Here is a 22,345-nt window from a genome sequence, read left to right on the forward strand (position 1 = left end):
GAATGTGGCTTGACATTGTCTTGCTGAAATGAGCAGGGACGTCCCTGAAAAAGACTTTGATTGGATGAACGCATGTGTTGCTCCAAAACCTGGATGTGCCTTTCAGCACTGATGGTGCCATCACAGATGTGTTAGTTGCCCATGCCATGGGCACTAACACACCCCCATACCATCACAGATGTTGGGTTTTGAACTTTGTGCTGGTAAGAATCTGGATGGTCGTTTTCCTCTTTTGTCCGGAGGACATGATGTCCATGATTTCCAAAAACTATTTGAAATGTGGACTCATCAGACCACGGCACACTTTTCTACTTTGCGTCTGTACATTTCAAATGAGCTTGGGCCCAGAGAAGGCGGTGGCGTTTCTGGATGTTGTTGAATTATGACTTTCACTTTGCATGGTAGAGTTTTAACTTGCACTTGTAGATGTAGTGACGAACTGTGTTAACTGACAATGATTTTCTGAAGTGTTCCTGAGCCCACGCGGTAAGATCCTTTACGCAATGATGCGGGTTTTTAATGCAGTGCCGCCTGATGGATCGAAGGTCACGTCATCATCAGGTCATCATCTGGACTGTAGATGATGGAATCCCTAAATTCCTTGCAATTGAACATTGAGAAACATTGTTCTTAAACTGTTGGACTATTTTTTCACACAGTTGTTCACAAAGTGGTGATCCTCACCGCATCTTTGCTTGTGAACGGCTGAGTCTTTTGGGGATACTCCTTTATACACAATAATGAGACTCACTTGTTTCCAATTAGGTGTTCTTTGAGCATTCATCAACTTTCCCAGTCTTTTGTTGCCCCGTCCCAACTTTTTTGAAACGTGTTGCAAGCATCCATTTCAAAATGAGCAAATATTTGCACAAAAACAAAAAGGTCTATCAGTTTGAACATTAAATATCTTGTCTTTGTGGTGCATTCAACTGAATATAGGTTGAAGAGGATTTGCAAATCACTGTATTCTGTTTTTATTTACATTTTACACAACGTCCCAACTTAATTAGAATTGGGGTTGCAATTCAACTTGAGTCTGTTTGCCAACCCCAGTCTGAATGGGGCCTAAGAGTTTCAGCAGTGTACCTTCATGGTTACTGAGCTGGGAGCACCGTGGGCCTCACACAGAGAGAAGGGCTCAACAACTGAGACATCCATCGACAGAGACACAGAGGACACGTTCTTTAAGACCAGCTTCTCAAATAGGAGGTTTAGACTCTTTTCCCGGACCTGTAATACACACGTGCACACAAACACATATTACAACTATTAACTAATCAAAAATATACACATCTCCAGAAGTGGAATATCAAGTCGCACCAAAATAAACTAAATGTTCAAGTCGCACAAAAAGAAAATGTGAATGTAAATTATCATTACAAAATGATGGTATGTCCCTTAAAATCTTTGATGCAGGACAACAGGATGATTTATTTCTATCAGAATTGTCGGACAGAGAAGGCTGGAGACAAATGCGGGACTCGACACAGAAGCTCTGGTTCAATGAGGCATTTACTGAAGGGATCAGTGAGGTCCGGTACACAGAGAGGCAGTCCAAGAGAAGCAAACAGATCAAAATCATGAGGCAAAAGCGTGGTCGGTACAAACAGGCAGGTGGTCAAAACACAACATGGTAGCAGGACTTAGAGTACACAATGAACAGAGCTAGAAGTGACGGCACAGGGCACAACAATCAGGTGAAAAACAAGTGCAATCAGTAGTGTTAAATACACCCAGTGATGAGCTGCAGATTGGAAACACGTGGAAAGATCCAGAACAGGGCGTGGCCCGATCAGAGTGCAACGTCCCCCACCAAGCTCCAAGAAAGACAGACAAGAGAAATGGAGAGAAGAAAACCCAAGCAGGAAACACCCAGCCAGAGAAATAACACAATCCAAAACACAAAACCCAAAATGGCACAAAATCAGAACAATATGAAATGTCAGACTGAACTAAACATGGCAAAATAATATGACAAAACACAATACATGACAATTTCCTTCACAAACAAGAGAAAGTTTGGATTTTTCCTCAAACCTTCTTGATGTAGAAATTCAGCTGCTTGGTGGAAATGCTGAGCACAGGAGCAACAAAGTGACAGGTCACGTCCACGGACATTATGTGCTCATAAGAGCCCTGGTGACCTATAACGCCCTTACACACCAGACGCTCTCGAACAACCTGTGAAGACAAACACAGTAAATATGAGCTTATTTACAGAACACATCCAAATCTAAAGGACACGGTGACCCTGATTCATGAAACATTGAAAACAGTTCAGCTTATGGTGAGCTGATATTTGAGTCTGTCCACTTGTTCCTTCTGATATAACGTGTGCTCGCTCCAAGTGCTGAACATAGGAGAAAAGAGTCTTCTGGACTTCCTGGGGCACATAGACAAATTTCACAGCCAGCTCGACAGTGATCGCCTGCTCACTATTTTCGTGCTAGCTGTGTGAATGTCACCACATTTTCTAAGTGCTCTGCAAATGGTGCTGGATGTTCGTGTGTAGCACCTGGAATTTGGCCTACACCTGCCAAGAGAGGGATCGAATGGGCACTCACAGGGCACTCTCTGTCTTTTGGGGTGCTCGTGTGCGTGAATGGTTGTGGCGACAGGTGCACGAGGCGTTATAGGCAGCTCAGATTTTTCACGAATGGCATGCGATTCCTCCTCCGTGCGCCATTCAGTCTCATTCGTGCTATATATGAAGGGGCCCTAAGAAATCACATGTACATAAGTATTCACAGCCATAATGACCACCAATTGTTTGCCAGCTGACTTGAGACTTGACTTGGGACTTGCAGATTGATGACTTGAAAATGACTTGACAGTGACTTCATCCTACCTCTGATGCAGACAGGTGTGTGTCTTTCTAAATCATGTCCAATTAACTGAATTGACCCCAGGTGGACTCCAATTAAGCTGTAGAATCATTTCAAGGTTGATCAGTGGAAACAGGTGGCACCTGAGCTTAATTCTGAGCTTCATGGCAAAGGCAGTGAATACTTATGTACACATGATTTCTTAGTTTTGTTTTTTATTAATTTGCAAAAATCTGAACTTTTTCGGCTGACTGATTCTCCTCTCTTTTCTCGCTGTCTGAGGTACTACTGCTGAGATTGGGAAGTCTGGAGCCACATTCTAAACAACTGGACGGGATGTGACCCACACCGTGAGGGAGACAATGAAAACTGAGGCAACACAGAATCACAAACAGGAGCAAAGATGGACTTCTTTTGCTAGAGCTGATATGGACTCTTCTTGCTGTCTAAACTGTGCTGTTTTCACCTTGTTTATGTTTTGTGTGTTTTTGTTTTCTTGTCTCTTACTGCTAGATTGACCTAAGCAGTGGATCACCCCTCTGAGTCTGGTCTGCTTGAGGTTTCTTCCTGAAAAACGCCAAGGGGAGTTTTTCCTTACGACTGTCCCCTGCGTGCTTGCTTTGGGGGTTGGTGAGGTTAGACCTTACTCGTGTGAAGTGCCTTGAGGCAGCTTTGTGGTGATTTGGTGCTATATAAATAAAGTGAATAGAACTGAATTCTCCATCAGGCATGTACAGTATTTCATCCCTGAGACCAAACACATCATAATTCAAATCAACAAGCATTTTTTAGGTTAAAGGAAGAAACCTCAAGCAGACTGAACTCAGCAAGGTGACCCTCAGCTGTGGTCACTCTAACAAGACAAAACAAAAGTCACAACAAGAAGTCAGAACAAACTGTTGCAACTAAATAACCATCAGAATAGGTTTGCAACAGCACTGCACGTTTGTTTTCAAGACACTCTACCAAAAATGGTAGGAATCAGTTCCAGATGACAGCAAGAAAATTTGCATGACATTTTATGGAAAGTGGTTCACAGTGTGAGCTTTTGAGTCATCATGCTAATAAACCAACGAGTAAGCCTAAAAATAAGAAAACACTGAAGCACCATTCAGTACACTGCTCACCCTGGGGGTGTCTGAATATGCCGTCAGCACCATGTCGACAGAGCAGCCTGGAAAATGCTCCACACGACAAGGGCTGAGGCTGAACAATGGCTTCTCTCTGGCAGAAGGGACATGGGATCCACGGCGTAGAATGTCCTTCTTCCTGGGAGCAGTGATGGATGGCAGGTGGTTTTGACTAGAGTTTGCAGAAGGCACCGGACCAATGTTCTGCCAGTACATCCGGTATACCCTCTGGCCATGGTTGGTCAGCTTGAAGTGGTACTGGCATACCTGATGACTTATAGGACAGACACAGAATAGCAAAGACATTATATAAATTGTGAAGTCCTAAAAATGTGGAAAAGTAGCTGTTCTTCAATGTAGTATCACCCACCAAATGTCTGAATTATGAAATTTTCTGATTCTGATTGGCTGATACAGAACATGTATCAGAAAGAATGGCTGTTTCCAGTCTACCTGAAGTGTACGCCGAGGTCAAGACTAGGACCAAAGGGCTTGTCACTGATAACTGTGGTGCCTGTGCCTGTTGCAGACAGTGTAACAGTTTGTGTTTGACTGTCCTTGATCGCCACTTTCAGTGAGTCATGGAATTGGAGTGTGTCCTTCAGATGTGCCACTACCCTGAGCTCCAGCTGGCTCTCAGGAGGCACTTCACCCTCACTGGGCTCAACATGCCATGGAGACTTACCACGGACCTGTAGAAACAGGAACAGTGTTAATCTGAAGATGGGATGCATGCTATGTATACCTGTGATATGTATGGAACTGCTAAAGGAGACTTTATACTCTAAAGTCCTCTTACCTGAAGCATTTTGATATTTTGAACATTACCATTATCACAACCAGATGGTTGTGTCATCTACAGTACTAGTCTGTGCCAAATTTTCAGTTGCGGGCTTGAGGGTGTGTTGCCTAGGAACAGTAACTGCAGCAACACGTCTGCACTAAACTCTGCACAACCCAAACTACCCCAACACACACACACGCAGACACAACTGCCCCAACACTACCACCCCCACACACAAACAACCCCTACATGCACATGACCCCACACACATAACACCCACCTACACCTACATAACTCCACACACACAACCCACCCCCCTACACATACCCCCACACACAGCCCATCCCCTACATACACATAACCCCCACCCACACATACACGACCCCCCCACACACAACTCTCCCACACACATAACCCACCGCCCTACATAAACACAACCCCCACCCACACACACATAATTCCACTCAACCCCCACCCACACCCACATAACTCCACACACAGAACCTCTATGCACACAGCCCACCCCCTACATACACATAACCCACAGCCACACATACACGCCCCCCCCACACACACACAACTCTCCCACACACATAACCCACCGCCCCACATAAACACAACCCCCACCCACACCCACATAACTCCACACACAGAACCTCCATGTACACACAGCCCACCCCTACATACACATAACCCCCACCACACACACATAACCCCCACCCACACAAACATAACTCCACACACACACACAGCATCCCACTTCTGTCCAATACTTCAATTTCAATTTATTTTCATTTATACAGCGCCAAATCACAACAGAGTGGCCTCAGGCGCTTCACACGAGTTAGGTCTAACCTTACTAACCCCCAGAGCAGCAGCGGTAAGGAAAAACTCCCTCTGATGAAGAAACCTCAAGCAGACCAGACTCAAAGGGGTGACCCTCTGCTTGGGCCATGCTACTGACACAAATTACAGAACAATTCACAAAACGAATATACAGGAAAAGCTGTTGGTGCACAGGACAGGAGGGTCACCAGCACAAATACCACACCCATCTCTGGATGGAGCTGCACCTTAAACAGAGAGAAAAAAAAAACAGAATCAGGCATCAGAAAGACAAGAAATACAGTATAATTTGTCAGCATTAAACAACTAGAAAAACAGAAGAAATACTAAGGTGATCACCGGCCACTAGACCTAAAGACCCAGAAACTAAAAGACCCAGAATTTAGATAAAGTTGAGGCCGCAGCCTGCACCGTTTCCTAATAAAATGAGTTAAAAGAGTAAAAAGCGTAGAACTATACTATGCCAGTTTGCTAGCCATACAGACGGGAACTGTTGTGTGGGCCGCTGAAGAGGAGGTACTGCTGGCCCACCACCACCAGATGGCGCCCTGCTTGGAGTGCGGGCTCCAAGCACGAGAGGGCGTCGGACCTACATCATCAACACCAGCTGTCACTCATCAACCACATCCTCCATAAAAGCCGGACTGTAACTCCACCTCCCCGCCGAGAAATCAGCTACCACTCAGGTAACCTTCTCTGCGGTGATTTTCTGTGACTAAACATTGTTCTGTGTGCAGCCGTTTTCCTGTGGCTACAGTCTGAAGCTGGATTGGCGGATAGTGTGAGCGCGACGTCTTCGCCTTCCAGGGAAGTGACTGACAGGAGCTGCACGGGTGATTCTGTGTCTGGAGGTGGAGGTTTTCCCTCCTGGACGAATTAAGCACTGAAAGATTGCTGGGTGTGTATTCACACACCCACCATTAACTGTTTCTGTTTCTGCCAGCAGTACCGGGTCTGACTGCTGAAGACAGTGGCCACCTGGGGCGCAGGACTTGGCGGCTCCGGTGTTCTTCAGATCCATTGGCGGTGGAAACTTTGTGGGATCCGGCTCTTCTCTGGCCAGCCGTCTTCTATCTTCGAGCCTGCCCACACATCACCTTGTGTATGATTGACCATCCTCATCCTCTGGTATTGTCTGTATTTCGTTGTGCGATTCACAACATTAAATTGTTACTTTTTGGCTTATCCATTGTCCGTTCATTAACGCCCCCTGTTGTGGGTCCGTGTCACTACACTTTCACAACAGGGAATATAAGTGTGTCTTGAATCTGGACTTGAAAGTCTCCACAGAATCTGACTGTTTTATTGATGCAGGGTGATCATTCTACAGAACAGGGGCACGATAAGAGAAAGCTCTGTGTCCCACAGACTTCTTATTCACCCTAGGGACACAAAGTAGTCCTGTACCCTGAGAACGCAAAGCCCGGGCCGGTACATAAGGTTTAATTAGGTCAGCTAGGTAGGGAGGTGCCAGTCCGTGAACAATTTTATAGACTAGTAGCAGAACCTTTAAAATCTGATCTCACTGGGACAGGAAGCCAGTGAAGAGATGCCAAAATGGACATCCCTTCCTGTCCACTTCCTTCCTTCCCGTCTATAATGTCCATACACTTAGTAGACATCAGCTCCTAATCTTAAGACCTCACACCTAGGCATCACCCAGGTACCATGCTAGCAAATAAATATTCAGAAACAAACCAGACCACTGCAAACTCAAAATTTATTTTAGCTCCCAACCTTACAAATAGTTTGCTGTGTGTGTCATCTAATCTTGGCTGCTGAACAATTTTAATAATCTCATTAATTGTTATGTTATGTACAAAATGGGTTATACATTGATTTCAATTAAACAATGTCATTCAGATTGTGTTGTTGTGGAAAATTCACAAACTCACACTGATGCAGATAATGGACACAGATCCATGAGTAATGTTACTGCCGTAAATGGTATTTATTTGGCCGCTGATGAGCAAACGTGTGTTGCAACTTTGATCAAACAGATTTATGAGGGTTCTTGTAAACGGTTTTAATACCGAGTGAACCTTTGACACACAAAGCAGGTATTTCATCCCACAGCTGCTCTCTGGATTTCAGAAAAGATTAAAAATAAAGCAGCCTCTATATGGTCAGGTCAGCACGAAGCTTTGCTACGTGTTTCACAACAACAGCTTTTAAACATTTTGGCACAACGCCAGAACAGCAGCATCTGATTGAATGGCCAGAGACCACTGTACTCATTAATAACAGCTAAGATAAAGGTTGTCCAAGGAAATCCTGATCAGGCATGGTTTCTAAACACGGAACGGGGAAACTATTGTTTTGCACACATTGCATCTGTTGTTTCATGCTATCAATTAAACAAAAAAAAAAAGATAAAAACTATTAGCCCATCAAATCAGGCAATCCAAAGCCACAAATACTATCCCTGAAATAAACATGTCAACAGGGGTAAAATCCACCAGCCCTGATAACATTAATAGTCAGTTCAAAAATTCTATTCCAATCTTTATAGCTCAGAATCAAACGGAGATTCAACTCAAATCAGCAACTTTCTGGACAGCTTGGCTGTTCCAGAAATAGCACCAGAGGACCAAGTGCATATGGACAGAGACATTTCAACAGCAGAGGTGATACAGGCCATAAATCCATGCAGAGTAACAAAGCGCCCAGCCCGGACAGTCTCCCTATTGAAATATTTAAAAAGTTTACAAGGAAACTGACACCACTACTTAAATCATTATATAAAGAGAAATTTGAACAACAGAGATTTCCACAGACTATGACACAGGAAACTATTTCAGTATTATTAAAAAAGGACAAAGATCCCACCTTATGTAGCTCATATCATCCGGTAAGCTTACTGAATTGTGATTATAAAATCCTGACAAAGATCCTGGTTACCCGCATTGAAACTGTTCTTCCTAATATTATTAACCCTGATCAAACTGGTTTTATACCGGGCAGACAGGCCTTTTATAATATGCGGCATCTATTTAACATATTGTATACACCCCACTCAGAACAGTCATAGGTCATGATATCTTTAGATGCTAAGAAGGTATTCGACCGTGTCAAATGGCAATATCTTTTCGCTGTCTTGGAAAAGTTTGCATTTGGGCTCTCTTTTCTATCGCGAATCAAAATCCTATACAGTTCCCCAGCAGCTGCAGTATGGACAAACATTACAGTCTTTGACTATTTCCAACTCTATAGGGGCTGCAGGCAAGATTGTAGTCTCTCCCCTTATCTCTTTGACCTGGTGATTGAGTCACTCGCAATAGCTCTGAGAGCAGAGGGCAATATTAAAGAAATCACTCGGGGAGGTAAATCCCATAAGGTGTTGCTTTATGCCGACGACATTTGCTATATATATATATATACACATACACACACTCAACAAAAATATAAACGCAACACTTTTGGTTTTGCTCCCATTTTGTATGAGATGAACTCAAAGATCTAAAACTTTTTCCACATACACAATATCACCATTTCCCTCAAATATTGTTCACAAACCAGTCTAAATCTGTGATAGTGAGCACTTCTCCTTTGCTGAGATAATCCATCCCACCTCCATTCCACCATATCAAGATGCTGATTAGACACCATGATTAGTGCACCGGTGTGCCTTAGACTGTCCACAATAAAAGGCCACTCTGAAAGGTGCAGTTTTGTTTTATTGGGGGGGGGGGGGGATACCAGTCAGTATCTGGTGTGACCACCATTTGCCTCATGCAGTGCAACACATCTCCTTCGCATAGAGTTGATCAGGTTGTCAATTGTGGCCTGTGGAATGTTGGTCCACTCCTCTTCAATGGCTGTGCAAAGTTGCTGGATATTGGCAGGAACTGGTACACGCTGCCGTATACGCCGGTCCAGAGCATCCCAAACATGCTCAATGGGTGACATGTCCGGTGAGTATGCCAGCCATGCAAGAACTGGGACATTTTCAGCTTCCAAGAATTGTGTACAGATCCTTGCAACATGGGGCCGTGCATTATCCTGCTGCAACATGAGGTGATGTTCTTGGATGTATGGCACAACAATGGGCCTCAGGATCTCATCATGGTATCTCTGTGCATTCAAAATGCCATCAATAAAATGCACCTGTGTTCTTCATTCATAACAGACGCCTGCCCATACCATAACCCCACCGCCACCATGGGCCACTTTACATATTATTGTATGGTCTTGCCTTACAATATAAAGCGCCTTGGGGCAACTGTTTGTTGTGATTTGGCGCTATATAAAAAAATTGATTGATTGATCCACAACACTGACATCAGAAAACCGCTCACCCACACGACGCCACACACACTGTCTGCCATCTGCCCTGAACAGTGTGAACCAGGATTCATCCGTAAAGAGAACACCTCTCCAACATGCCAAACGCCAGCTAATGTGAGCATTTGCCCACTCAAGTCGGTTACGACGACGACGAACTGGAGGCAGGTCGAGACCCCGATGAGGACGACAAGCATGCAGATGAGCTTCCCTGAGACGGTTTCTGCCAGTTTGTGCAGAAATTCTTTGGTTATGCAAACCGATTGTTTCAGCAGCTGTCCGAGTGGCTGGTCTCAGACGATCTTGGAGGTGAACATGCTGGATGTGGAGGTCCTGGGCTGGTGTGGTTACACGTGGTCTGCGGTTGTGAGGCTGGTTGGATGTACTGCCAAATTCTCTGAAACGCCTTTGGAAACAGCTTATGGTAGAGAAATGAACATTCAATACACGAGCAACAGCTCTGGTTGACATTCCTGCTGTCAGCATGCCAATTGCACGCTCCCTCAAATCTTGCGACATCTGTGGCATTGTGCTGTGTGATAAAACTGTATCTTTCAGAGTGGCCTTTTATTGTGGGCAGTCTAAGGCACACCTGTGCACTAATCATGGTGTCTAATCAGCATCTTGATATGGCACACCTGTGAGGTGGAATGGATTATCTCAGCAAAGGAGAAGTGCTCACTATCACAGATTTAGACTGGTTTGTGAACAATATTTGAGGGAAATGGTGATATTGTGTATGTGGAAAAAGTTTTAGATCTTTGAGTTCATCTCATACAAAATGGGAGCAAAACCAAAAGTGTTGCGTTTATATTTTTGTTGAGTGCATATATATATATATCCGAAATTACTACATATTCTGGATGATTTTGGTAGCCTGTCAGGTTACAAATTAAATTATTCAAAGAGCTTGCATTTCCCAATTAATGATAACAACTATTCTATTTTCCCATTCAAACTGGAAAAAAATTAGTTGCTCGATAGGAGATCTGTACAATAATAATTTTAAGACATTACTAGACAGGACGACTCAAGATTTTAAGAAGTGGTCAGCACTGCCAATTTCTTTAGCTGGCCGAATCAACATTGTGAAGATAACAATACTACCCCGATTTCTCTCTTTCAGATGATTCCAGTATTCATACCAAAGACAACACTTCAACAGACAGACAGGTTAACTGTGTTGTTTATTTGGAACAATTTGAACCCCAAAACAAAGAAAATATATTTAGAGGTGCTTAAAGAGTCAGGGGGTCTCAGACTGCCAAGCTTTATTTTCTATTACTGAGCGGAAAACATTGTAAAACTTTTACATTGGCTATTTGCATACAAAAATAAACTGGGCATAGAATGGGCAGAAATGGAATTACTACCTATACTCACCTCCCCACTGCCATATAGTCATAAGATAGAAATAATACATCCAGTGGTTAAAGAGTCACTAAAAATTTGGCTCCAGCTCAGGAGACATTTTGGATTAAAACAGGCCAGTTGGTTTTTTACAGTCGCTAATAATCTCGTCTGTGTTGGATAATGCATTTCAACATTGGCATGGTAAGGGATTGACAGTGACTTGTTTACAAATGACACATTCTCCTCATTTGAGGCACTCAGGAAAGACCACAATTTATGCAACACTCATTTCTTTAGATAGATATCTTCAAATACGTAGTTTCACCTACAACCCCAATTCCAATGAAGTTGGGACGTTGTGTAAAATGTAAATAAAAACAGAAAACAATGATTTGCAAATCCTCTTCAACCTATATTCAACTGAATACACCACAAAGCCAAGATATTTAATGCTCAAACTAATAGACTTTATTGTTTTTGTGCAAATATTTGCTCATTTTGAAACGGATGCCTGCAACACATTTCAAAAAAGCTGGGACAGTGGTATGTTTACCAATGTGTTATATCACCATTCTTTCTAACAACACTCAATAAGTGTTTGGGAACTGAGGACACTAACTGTTGAAGCTTTGTAGGTGGAATTATTTCCCATTCTTGCTTGATGTACGACTTCAGTTGTTCAACAGTCCGGGGTCTCCGTTGTCGTATTTTGCACTTCACAATGCACCACACATTTTCAATGTGCGACAGGTCTGGACTGCAGGCAGGCCAGTCTAGTACCCGCACTCTTTCACTACGAAGCCACGCTGTTGTAACACGTGCAGAATGTGTCTTGGCATTGTCTTGCTGAAATGAGCAGGGACGTCCCTGAAAAAGACGTTGCTTGGATGGCAGCATGTGTTGGTCCAAAACCTGGATGTACCTTTCAGCATTGATGGTGCCATCACAGATGTGTAAGTTGCCCATGCCATGGGCACTAACACAACGCCATACCATCACGGATGCTGGCTTTTGAACTTTGTGCTGGTAACAATCTGGATGGTCTTTTTCCTCTTCTGTCCAGAGGACACGACGTCCATGATTTCCAAAAACAATCTGAAATGTGGACTCATGAGACCACAGCACACTTTTCCACTTTGCGTCTGTCCATTTCAAATGAGCTCAGGCCCAGAGAAGGCGGCGGCGTTTCTGGATGTGGTTGATGTCTTCAGGCTCTGGTGAGATTATTCGGCTCCTTCTTATCTCAACCCACAAAGACAATAAACTGACAGACTTACAAATGGACAAGACTGAAGCATGCTCCATTTTTCCCTTTACCTCCCTTCCTGCTCCCCCATCACTTACCCCATCCCGGCCACCGCTCACGCCACCCCTTCCCCCTCCGGGGGCTGCGCGGTTTTTAAGCTGCGGCAGGTCCCCGTTCCCCCCAAGCTAGCGGCGGCGCGACTCCAGTTGCAGCGGCCTTCACCCACTTTACCTCAATTTGGATGACGGACTGCTTCAAGTTTAGTACACATAAACAATGTCAAATGTATATGTGTTGTCTTTAATTTTGATGTGTGCCATTATTATGGTAAACAAGTAATAATTGTGGATTAATTGCTGTATCTTGTCTGAGGTAATTGAAGTGTAAACGTAATTGCCCTTTTTTGGGATCAATAAAGTTGTCTGAAGTCTGATGTATGGCTTTCACTTTGCATGGTAGAGTTTTAACTTGCACTTGTAGATGTAGCGATGAACTGTGTTAACTGACAATGGTTTTCTGAAGTGTTCCTGAGCCCGCAGGGTAAGATCCTTTACACAATGATGTCGGTTTTTAATGCAGTGCCGCCTGAGGGATCGAAGGTCACGGGCATTCAATGCTGGTTTTCGGCCTTGCCGCTTACGTGTAGAAAGTTCTCCAGATTCTCTGAATTCTGTGATTATATTATGGACTGTAGATGATGGAATCCCTAAATTCTTTGCAACTGAACGTTGAGAAACACTGTTCTTAAACTGTTGGACTATTTTTTCACACAGTTGTCCACAAAGTCGTGATCCTCACCCCATCTTTGCTTGTGAACAGCTGAGCCTTTTGGGGATGCTCCTTTTATACCCAATCATGACACTCACCTGTTTCTAATTAACCTGTTCACCTGTTGAATGTTCCAAACAGGTGTTCTTTGAGCATTCATCAACTTTTCTAGTCTTTTGTTGCCCCTGTCCCAGCCTTTTTGAAACGTGTTGCAGGCATCCATTTCAAAATGAGCAAATATTTGCACAAAAACAATAAAGTTTATCAGTTTGAACGTTAAATATCTTGTCTTTGTGGTGTATTCAATTGAATATAGGTTGAAGAGGATCTGCAAATCGTATTCTGTTTTTATTTACATTTCACACAACGTCCCAGCTTAATTGGAATTGGAGTTGTACATCGAACTTTCCACCTTACAATAAGTACTCTGCTCATTTAGAGGCAACTGCTCTAATTCCAAGGATCTATGTGGGAATAATGCTATTGTATTTAAAAACAAACAAACAAACACAGATTGATTGTAAAAAGAGTGCCCAGTTTTGTGCCCCCTTTTTTTTCTCTAAGCCTCAGCGGGGTGGGGGAATTGACATTTACGTTTGAATTTTTTTGTTGTCGTTGTTCGGGGTATGAAAGTTGTTGGTATGTTGTGTATGTTCATTTAAAGTGTGAAAACAGGAAAGAAAAGTGTTTAAAAAAAGATGTTTTGTGTTTAAAAAAAGATGAACACTTCACTGGATTTGTCTGGAGCAATAGTTAATCCCTTAGAGGACAACACGTGGGTGTCACCTGCAGTATCCCTCCAACTCCTACTCAGCGGCTCTATTTATGCAGCTTTCTGCAAGTCTACTGAGTGAAACCTAATGCAGTTCAAGGGAAATCTGCATCGATTGATGCCTGAGATTACAGAGCAGAAAGTCTTCCCTCAACATCAGCAGCTCTAGAGGAAAGTCGGCGGTCACACAGCTACCGTTACACCGCAGCTGCCTGACTCTGTCTGTGCCGATGCACTTCACAGTAAGGAATCCTTTCCTGCATAATCACGATGTCCAACAGGTGCAACGTCAAGAACCAGAAGAATTTGGAGTGAATACGAACACGTCACTTTATCTGCACTCCATCGTTTTGAAGAATGTAAATGATATTCCACATCACCAAAGCTCATACATACTCCAAATGTAAATATGATGATATTACACCACAAAAATAAAAACAGCAAAACCTCAGACTGACATGGAACACAGTCATGTCTCAGACTCATTCACAACCGGAGCAAAAAGGGGTTTAAACCAGAACAATTTGATTTATCCTCTGGGGGAGGATTATAATTGTACCAGCAAGAAAACATCGACCCATTCAACTAATGAATATCCAATTAGACTGAAAATTGATTAGCAAGAACAAGCAGCAGCAGTGTGTGTGTGATTGTGCAAGACCACGGCGAATAATTGGAGAGGTGGATGAGAAGATTAATTAATTAATTCACTAATTATTTCCAGTTGTTTGCAATTTGTCATTCTTGTTTTAAAGCTACTGCCAATTTAAAAATCGGGAAATTAGAAGAACTATTTCTAGATGTTTTCAAAACAAAACAAAAACCTATTGAATTTCAATTCATTTTATTTATATAGCGCCAAATCACAACAAAGCTGCCTCAAGGCAATTCAGCTGAGTAAGGTCTAACATTACCAAACAGGCACACAGGCGACAGTGGAAAGGAAAAACTCCCTCTGATAATGTTAAGGAACAAACCTCAAGCAGACCAGACTCAGAGGGGTGACCCAATGCTCAGGCCATTCTAGCAGTTACAAGGTTTTTACAAAATTTTAACAAGCTGAAGAAACAGAAAACTGAAAAAATGAATAGCATCAAACACAGAGTGCATTATTGAGGTGAGTGTGCAGGGTGTCGTGAGATCAGTCTGGCATCCTGGGGTGCAGGGCCAGCATCCATCCATCTCCTCGTCAGTTTCACTTCAGTAAAAAACTATAGAAGATGTTATGAGGTTCTATTACAATTACTACTTTTCTATTATTCTGTTATTGTTTGAGGGGAGGTGATACTCAAGTGGTCAAGCAGTGGGTTTGAGACCAGAGGCTCCTTGGTTCAAACCCCATCTGGCTAGAAAATTACTAAGGGCCCTTGGGCAAGGTCCTTAATCCCCAAGTTGCTCCCAGTGTGAGCACCTTGCATGGCAGCACCCTGACACTGGCATGAGTGTGTGTGTGGTGTGTGTGTGTGTTTTGATGGCGATGGACCATCAATATGAAGAAGATCCCAAAACAAATATGTTTCATACCATAAATATAAAATAAAGTTCATCATGATTGTGTGTTGGTGGACCTGCTGTGGTGGTTTGAGTGTTTTGCTGAGTTAGTACCATGAAGGCAGTGAAGCTGGCTGGAATAGGTGACTGGTTTAACATGAGCAGAGATCTCGTGACATCCGTCAACACCGGGATTCTGCCAAAGTCCAGCTGTCGACCTTGGATATGAACTACTGGACCCTGTCCAATGCAAGATAAGACCACCTCCTGAAACAGAAGATAATAAGAGCATAAATATCAACTGCAAACAAGAGCCAAGAGAAGAGAACAGAGCCAGAGGGCAAAGAACAAGCACAGCGCAGGAGAGTTCAGTTTGGACCAAAACAGCTTTCCACTGACCAGCGGCGGCTGAGTTCTGCCGAACACAGCGATGTGTAAAGCGCGGTACAGCCTCCCAACAGCCTGAGCCAGCAGAAAGACAGGAACCTGAACAGAACTGTGAGGGAGGATCAGTCCTCTGGGAACAGCACTGCCAAAAAGCAGCAACGGCCCCTCCTCAAATTCCTGGACAGACAGGCAGACAGAAGAGTTAGTCCTGGGGTCATCTGGTCCTGTGAGACACACACACACACACACACACACACACACACACACACACACACACACACACACACACACACACACACACACACACACACACACACACACACACACACACAGTTTGTTGTCGACTAAAATTCATCACAAACATAAGGGTACTACATCAGACAAAATATTCTTTTTTTTTGGTGAAATTTTGAGATACCAGATATTTAGTACAGTGACTACAGTGATAATAACCTCTGTGGAAGGTTTTGTATGAAGCAACACACTTGAATAGATTTTGAACAAGACTTTAATAAATTTTCTTTAATCAAGCCTGCATAGGATCCAGAAAGGCCTTACAGCTTGTAGGTAAGCTTCAGCTACCTGAAGCTACAGCTTCTGGTCACATGGTGCATGTGTGCACCATGTGACCAGAGACATTTGTTGGAGACTTTCATTTTGCTGCCTTATGGACACAAATAAAAAGATCGCTGACTATTAACCTGGTCGAGCACACCATAGCAGGCAGGCAGAGCGCTGTGGTTTGTCAGTCGGATCTGTTCTTCGTACCGGTGATGGAGGAAACACCTGTGAAAGTCCAAAAGTGGAGTCTCCACCTGAACGTCAGGCACAACACATCTATTTAAAAGAGTAAAAAAGGGACAAAGAAACTATGTCAAAAGGTTTTTTTATTTATGAATCACAACACAACAGCAATTGCACTGCATCATGCAAATAGAGTATCTATTGATTTCAATTGACTGATTTATTGATTCTGACAAACACTGGAGAAACAAAGTCATGCAAACATTGCCATATTTTTTTATGTATTTATATTTTATATATTTGAGTTTTTTTTCCAAGTTAAAAAAAAACATAAGATCTTTCAACCATACAGGGACGTTGAACTTTCCATGATAATAATATTCTGCAACATGGCAGCAAAGACGTAAAGGCAATTACATCCACCTGCGAGTTAGTAAGTGACACAGTGGGAACTCCGGGAACTCCAAAAATAGCGATCAGCGGACAAGCCCCCAGCCTGACACCAAGAACGTGAGAGATTATTTCAAAATATGAAATCCAATATGGCTGAAGTTTGGGGCAAAGAAAAAACACGACTTAAATAACAGGGAGAGGAGTTACATCTGTCACACAGATCAGAGACACTGGGATAAACTTTGGATCATTTGGATTTTGAGAAATGCAGCCTGTGTACTACTTTAAACTGAAGGGGGAAGGAGTGACGTGAGCAGACGCCGGAGTGGGGAGTGTTGATGGGGGATAGGAGGGGGGTGGGGGGAAGGAATGGAGCATGCTTCAGTCCTGTGAAAAGCAGTTTATTGTCTTTATTGTGAGTTGAGATAAGAAACAGCCAAATGATACCCAGGCTGAATAAATTCCTCTGGAGGGAAAACAGTCAGGCAACTTGACCTTCAGGCTTGATAAGCCTGTAATGTTATGGTTTGAGCAGTGAAAAACACTTTTAACAGTTCTATTTGAACAACCAAATCCCAATTATGAATTAGGAATATTCACTGGCCTCTGAAATCTTCAACTTCAACTGCAAGGCACGCATCTGCTCCAAGATGTCATCAAATTTGCGTCTGAGTTCAAGAGTCATTGCATTCTGTGAATGCACTGCCTTGCCAACCTCATTATTCATGACGGACAAGCGAGGGGCCACGGTTCTTGATGCCGCAGTCTTGCCAATTTTCCAGTAGATCAGGGCAGCACATAAGCCAAAAAGTACCAGCCCTGCTACCATAAGACCAAAAATTAATAAATCCTCGACGTCCTCAATGGATAAAGGTGCCAAGCATGCCACACGCCAGGAACTCCAGGAGTCGAGAACATAGCCCGCAGGATGCGTTCCATCTGGGCAGGTAGGATCCCCCAGTCCTGACCTTCTTGTAGAAAAAATGGTGTCAATAGCGTTCAGAGACCAGCTGATCAATTCCATGGTTAATCCAATAGTAGACCAATAGATCCAGTATCCAATATAATTTGAGGAATTCACAGTCTGGTGAAGCAGGGACTTGAAGGTTAAAGCAGAGAACAGAGAAGGGAGAGTGGAGGAGATGTGACTGCCCTCTTCGGAGTCCCAAGCTGATCCGATATAAGATATAAGAGCTTTTTTATGGGGCTTAAGTCCAAAGAGGTCATCCCAAGGATGTTAAGGAGGCCAAGAGAGAAACCTCTGTAAAAATAGTAGATGCACAGTAACTAATTTGAAAATAAATAAATAAATGAGATGAGAGCAGGCAATATAAGGAAGACATATCAGGAAAATTAAGAAAGGTATTATCATTAAAAATATCACAGAAACAAAAATGCCCTTCTTATGCCATCGATGAAATGCAGTATCTAAGATGGAGGGAGGAACAAGGTGATTATTACATAATGGGTCAACAAAAGAAGCAAAGATACATTTGAAGTGAAGTTGAAATTGATACCATATTTCAAGAGAGGCAAGTACAACAGGATTATCTGTGTACCAAGACAGTGGACAAGGGGAGAGATGAAAATAATAAGGTGAGGAGAGATGAAAATAATAAGGTGGGGAGAGAGGTAGACAAACACGACTGAGCTTCTAACTGACACCGAGTTGTATGAGGATACTAGACCTTCACCTCCCCATCTGCACTAATAATGTCATTGGGTCCTCTGCCTCTGAGATCCAAAGACACCTAGGAAGAGCTGATGGAGTCATGAGGTCACTGAATAGAGATCTTTGGTGATGCTGAAATCTTTGCAGGAGAATGAAGTTCCAAATCCATTTTGCATGGCTGCAGTAAGCATATGGCTGCTTTTGCAAGCTGGAGATTCCATAAGTCTACAGCACATGTTGACAGAAGATTGGTGAAGACATTTTTTGACTTCAGTTTCATTTATTTTCTTTGTATAGTGCCAAATCCCAACAATGCTGCCTCAGGATGCTTCACATGAGTAAGGTCTAATCTTACTAACCCCCCTGAGCAAGCACACAGGCGACAGTGGTAAGGAAAAACTCCTTACCACTGCCAGATGTACAACTGGACTTATGGTCCAGTTGTACATCTGAGTTGTCCCCGAGTCTGACCTTCCGCTTTATTGATGAGTGTAAGTTAAAGAGAACATGTCACCTAACAAATTACTGCCAGAAAGGTCAAACTGGGAAGCTAATTGCTCAGAACCTGAAGGAAACACTGGAGTCATGGAGTGTAAGAGAAGAGCAAATATCCTGTACAACAAAAGACAGCAGTGCAAATATGGTGAAGGCCTTGCAGGTCATCAACTAACCTGTGGTGCTTCAGGCACACTAGACATCTAGTCATAGGTGAGTAAGGAAAAACAGCCTGAAGTTATATGAAGAAACACTGCTAAAAGAATAACATACTGTGTGTGTGTGTGTGTGTGTGTATAGATAGATAGATAGTTCTCTAAAAGACCATTTGTTTACTTTAAATTGTAACATCACACAGTTTTTGAACTCAATATTTAAGTTGCTTGAAAGAACAACACTTGTCTTTTGCTCACAGGTTTGTCCTTCAGATGGAGAAAGCAGAGAGCTAATGAAGGCACAGACTGAGCTCAACCTGCCACGGTGGAAGCTAATAACAGAGTCTCCAAGACGATGGGGGTCCAGAACCAAGATTATGATTAAAGGAGACCTTGAACACGTCTGAAAGCCGATAGGAAAACAAGGCGCTTTGTGCCAACACGACACAATATTGATGGCTTTAGCCATGAAGAAAGTGCTCAGCCCACAGAGATTGTCAGGTGAGAACGATGTGAATGTGTTTTTCTAACAGCTGGTGTTCCATCTTCAGAAAATGAAATGCGCCTGGATACTGAGGACTTGACAAAAGCAATAAAGGAAACATTAGCCAGAATAAAGGAAACATTAGCCAGGACCTCAGTGAAAAGTACAGCGAGAAATGTGAGATAACCACGTGAACATGGTGTTTCTACTCAACCTGAGGTTTCAAGCGTAGCATGTAGATGAATAACACAAAGAAAGGATGAAAGTACTGAACGAGTTCAAAGCTGGACATCCTTTTTTCAGAACCCACAGCAAGATTCCAAGCAGCAGAATGAGCTGCTGCAGAGTCTTCTCAAAGGATTCAGGACCTCCACAGGCCTAACGTCTCTGTCTGTGAAAGCTTTAACTGAGCCAGAGCTGGCCCTCCTCAGTACCTGAGGCTGACAGGGAGTTCAATGTCTTGGATTGATGGAAAGTGCATCAAAGAAACGTTCCTCAGTGTGGCTGCCTGCCAAATAAGTACCTTTCTATCCCACCAACTGGTCCAGCATCAGAAGGAGCGCTGAGCAGAGGTGGTGATATCATATGCCAAAGGGCGACTCTGTAAGCCAATGAAGTGGATGAAATTACTTAACTTTCAATCAACTGTGTCAAACCAAAATGTCATTCAATCACATTTAAATAGAGAAGTTAAGGTTGGAAATTGCTTGTACCTTTTATAAAATTTATAATCAAACTGACTGTTACTGATGTTTGATGAACTCGTCCCATCTGCTCAAAGTGATGTTAATCAGTGAAATCACCTGCTGAAGTCAGTGGCTGCAAAGAAAACCTGCACCCTCTCAGCCCTTTCTGGAATACTTTGGACACCACTGATCTAATCATACCTTCAGAATCATACCTTCAGCATGGTCATTAGATATTTTTTAGAAGGAGTACCTGTAGTAAATATCTTGATTTTTGAGTTCAGCGTGTAGTCTTTACTTGAAGGTGTTGATGTTTTCAGCTGTTACTGTGTGGCAAGGTAGCGTGTTCCAGATGGGGATGACTCGGGTGGCAAAGAAGTGCTTTCATGGACCTGTTGCTGGGTGTACCCGTAACTTGTAGGGATGACCTTGTGTTGTTGTTGCCAGGCTGGTTTTCAAAAGCACCATGACACCACGCACCGAGAAGTCTGTGATGGTGGTCATGTCGTGAATGCCTCTGATGACCTTGAAGCAGAAGGTCTGCTCTCTGACGTCTACACAGTAGCGTTGGTAGATTGAGGTGTTTCAGGCGATCCTTATAACTGAGGTGCCGAATCTCTCGTACCAGCTTCGTTGCCTGTCGTTGGATGCGCTCGATCTTATCCATGTCCTTCTTGTAGCGTGGTGACCAGATACATGAAGCATACTCAAGGATGGGGCACACCATGAATTTGTAGAGCTGGAGGAAGACCTTCATGTCAGGGTACCTGAAGGTGCGGGCCAGACATCCTAGGATCCGGTTGGCTTTGACTGTGATCTCCTCCACATGAGCTGAGAAAGTGAACTTGGAGTCGATATTGACACCGAGGTCCTTCTCAGCATCCACCTGTGTGAGTGCGATGTCTGTACCTTGGTCATTCTTCATGGTGTATGGTGTCTCAATATTCTGGGCACCTAGATGTAGGACGTGGCACTTTTCTGGATGGAACCGCATTTGCATTTTCTGAGACCACTGCTCTAGTTTCCTAAGATCTTCTTGCAGGTTTTCTGTAGATCTGTTGGAATTGACTATTGCTGTGAAGATCTTCGTATCATCTGTGAACATCTTGATTACACAATCTAGAATGTCTGGGATGTCACTCACATAGAGCAGGGACAATACCAGGCCGAGCACAGAGCCCTGTGGAACGCCGCTAATGACTGGTTTCCAGGTTGAGTGTATTCCGTTCGCAGAGACCTTCTGTCATCGCCCAACCAGGAATTGCTCAATCGATGCATGTGCCTTCCCTGTGATTCCAAAGCTGTATATCTGTCTCAGCAGCCATTAGTGTGCCATGGTATCAAATGCCTTGGCGTAGTCCAAAAATATGATATCCACTAAGCTAACAAGCTAACCTCTGTTTGTGTGTTTATCAAATCCGATTTTTGTGGATCTCCTTAATGGCCCCTTCACACACAGTGTGAAGTGTGGATGATGTGTGGATGAAAAAGGTGAAACAGCACGAAACAGTTCGAAATTAGCACACTATGAAACATCGCGCCAACAAGCAAGCGTGCACGATGCCAGCACGACGGTTCATGCACGCAATGGTGTCTGTCGAGCAGGAACAGCAGCTCACGCATTGTGTTCCATGGGATGAGTTGCATCACATCGCACTGCTGATTTGGAGGAAAATGAAATAAAAACCAGGTGTATAATCACAGAATATCTGTTGTGAAAGTGTAGTGACACGGACCCACAACAGGGGGCGCAAATGAACGGTCAATAGATGAGCCAAAAATGAACAATTTAATGTTGTGAAGGAGCACAATGAACATACAGACAATCTC

The 22,345-nt window shown here is 43.3% G+C and overlaps 1 protein-coding gene across 1 annotated transcript in view; it reads right to left on the reverse strand.

Moving 5' to 3' along the window:
- hydin (HYDIN axonemal central pair apparatus protein) overlaps positions 1-22,345 on the reverse strand; it is a 291,354-nt gene that overhangs the window by 200,098 nt on the left and 68,911 nt on the right. Inside the window, 7 exon segments of the mRNA XM_034175548.1 lie at positions 1,087-1,230; positions 2,038-2,181; positions 3,953-4,229; positions 4,409-4,647; positions 15,614-15,766; positions 15,899-16,063; positions 16,588-16,723. Of these exon segments, the coding sequence (XP_034031439.1) occupies positions 1,087-1,230; positions 2,038-2,181; positions 3,953-4,229; positions 4,409-4,647; positions 15,614-15,766; positions 15,899-16,063; positions 16,588-16,723 (1,258 nt within the window).

This window comes from Thalassophryne amazonica, chromosome 8 (assembly GCF_902500255.1).
Source record: "Thalassophryne amazonica chromosome 8, fThaAma1.1, whole genome shotgun sequence".
Classification (NCBI taxonomy): Eukaryota; Metazoa; Chordata; class Actinopteri; order Batrachoidiformes; family Batrachoididae; genus Thalassophryne; species Thalassophryne amazonica.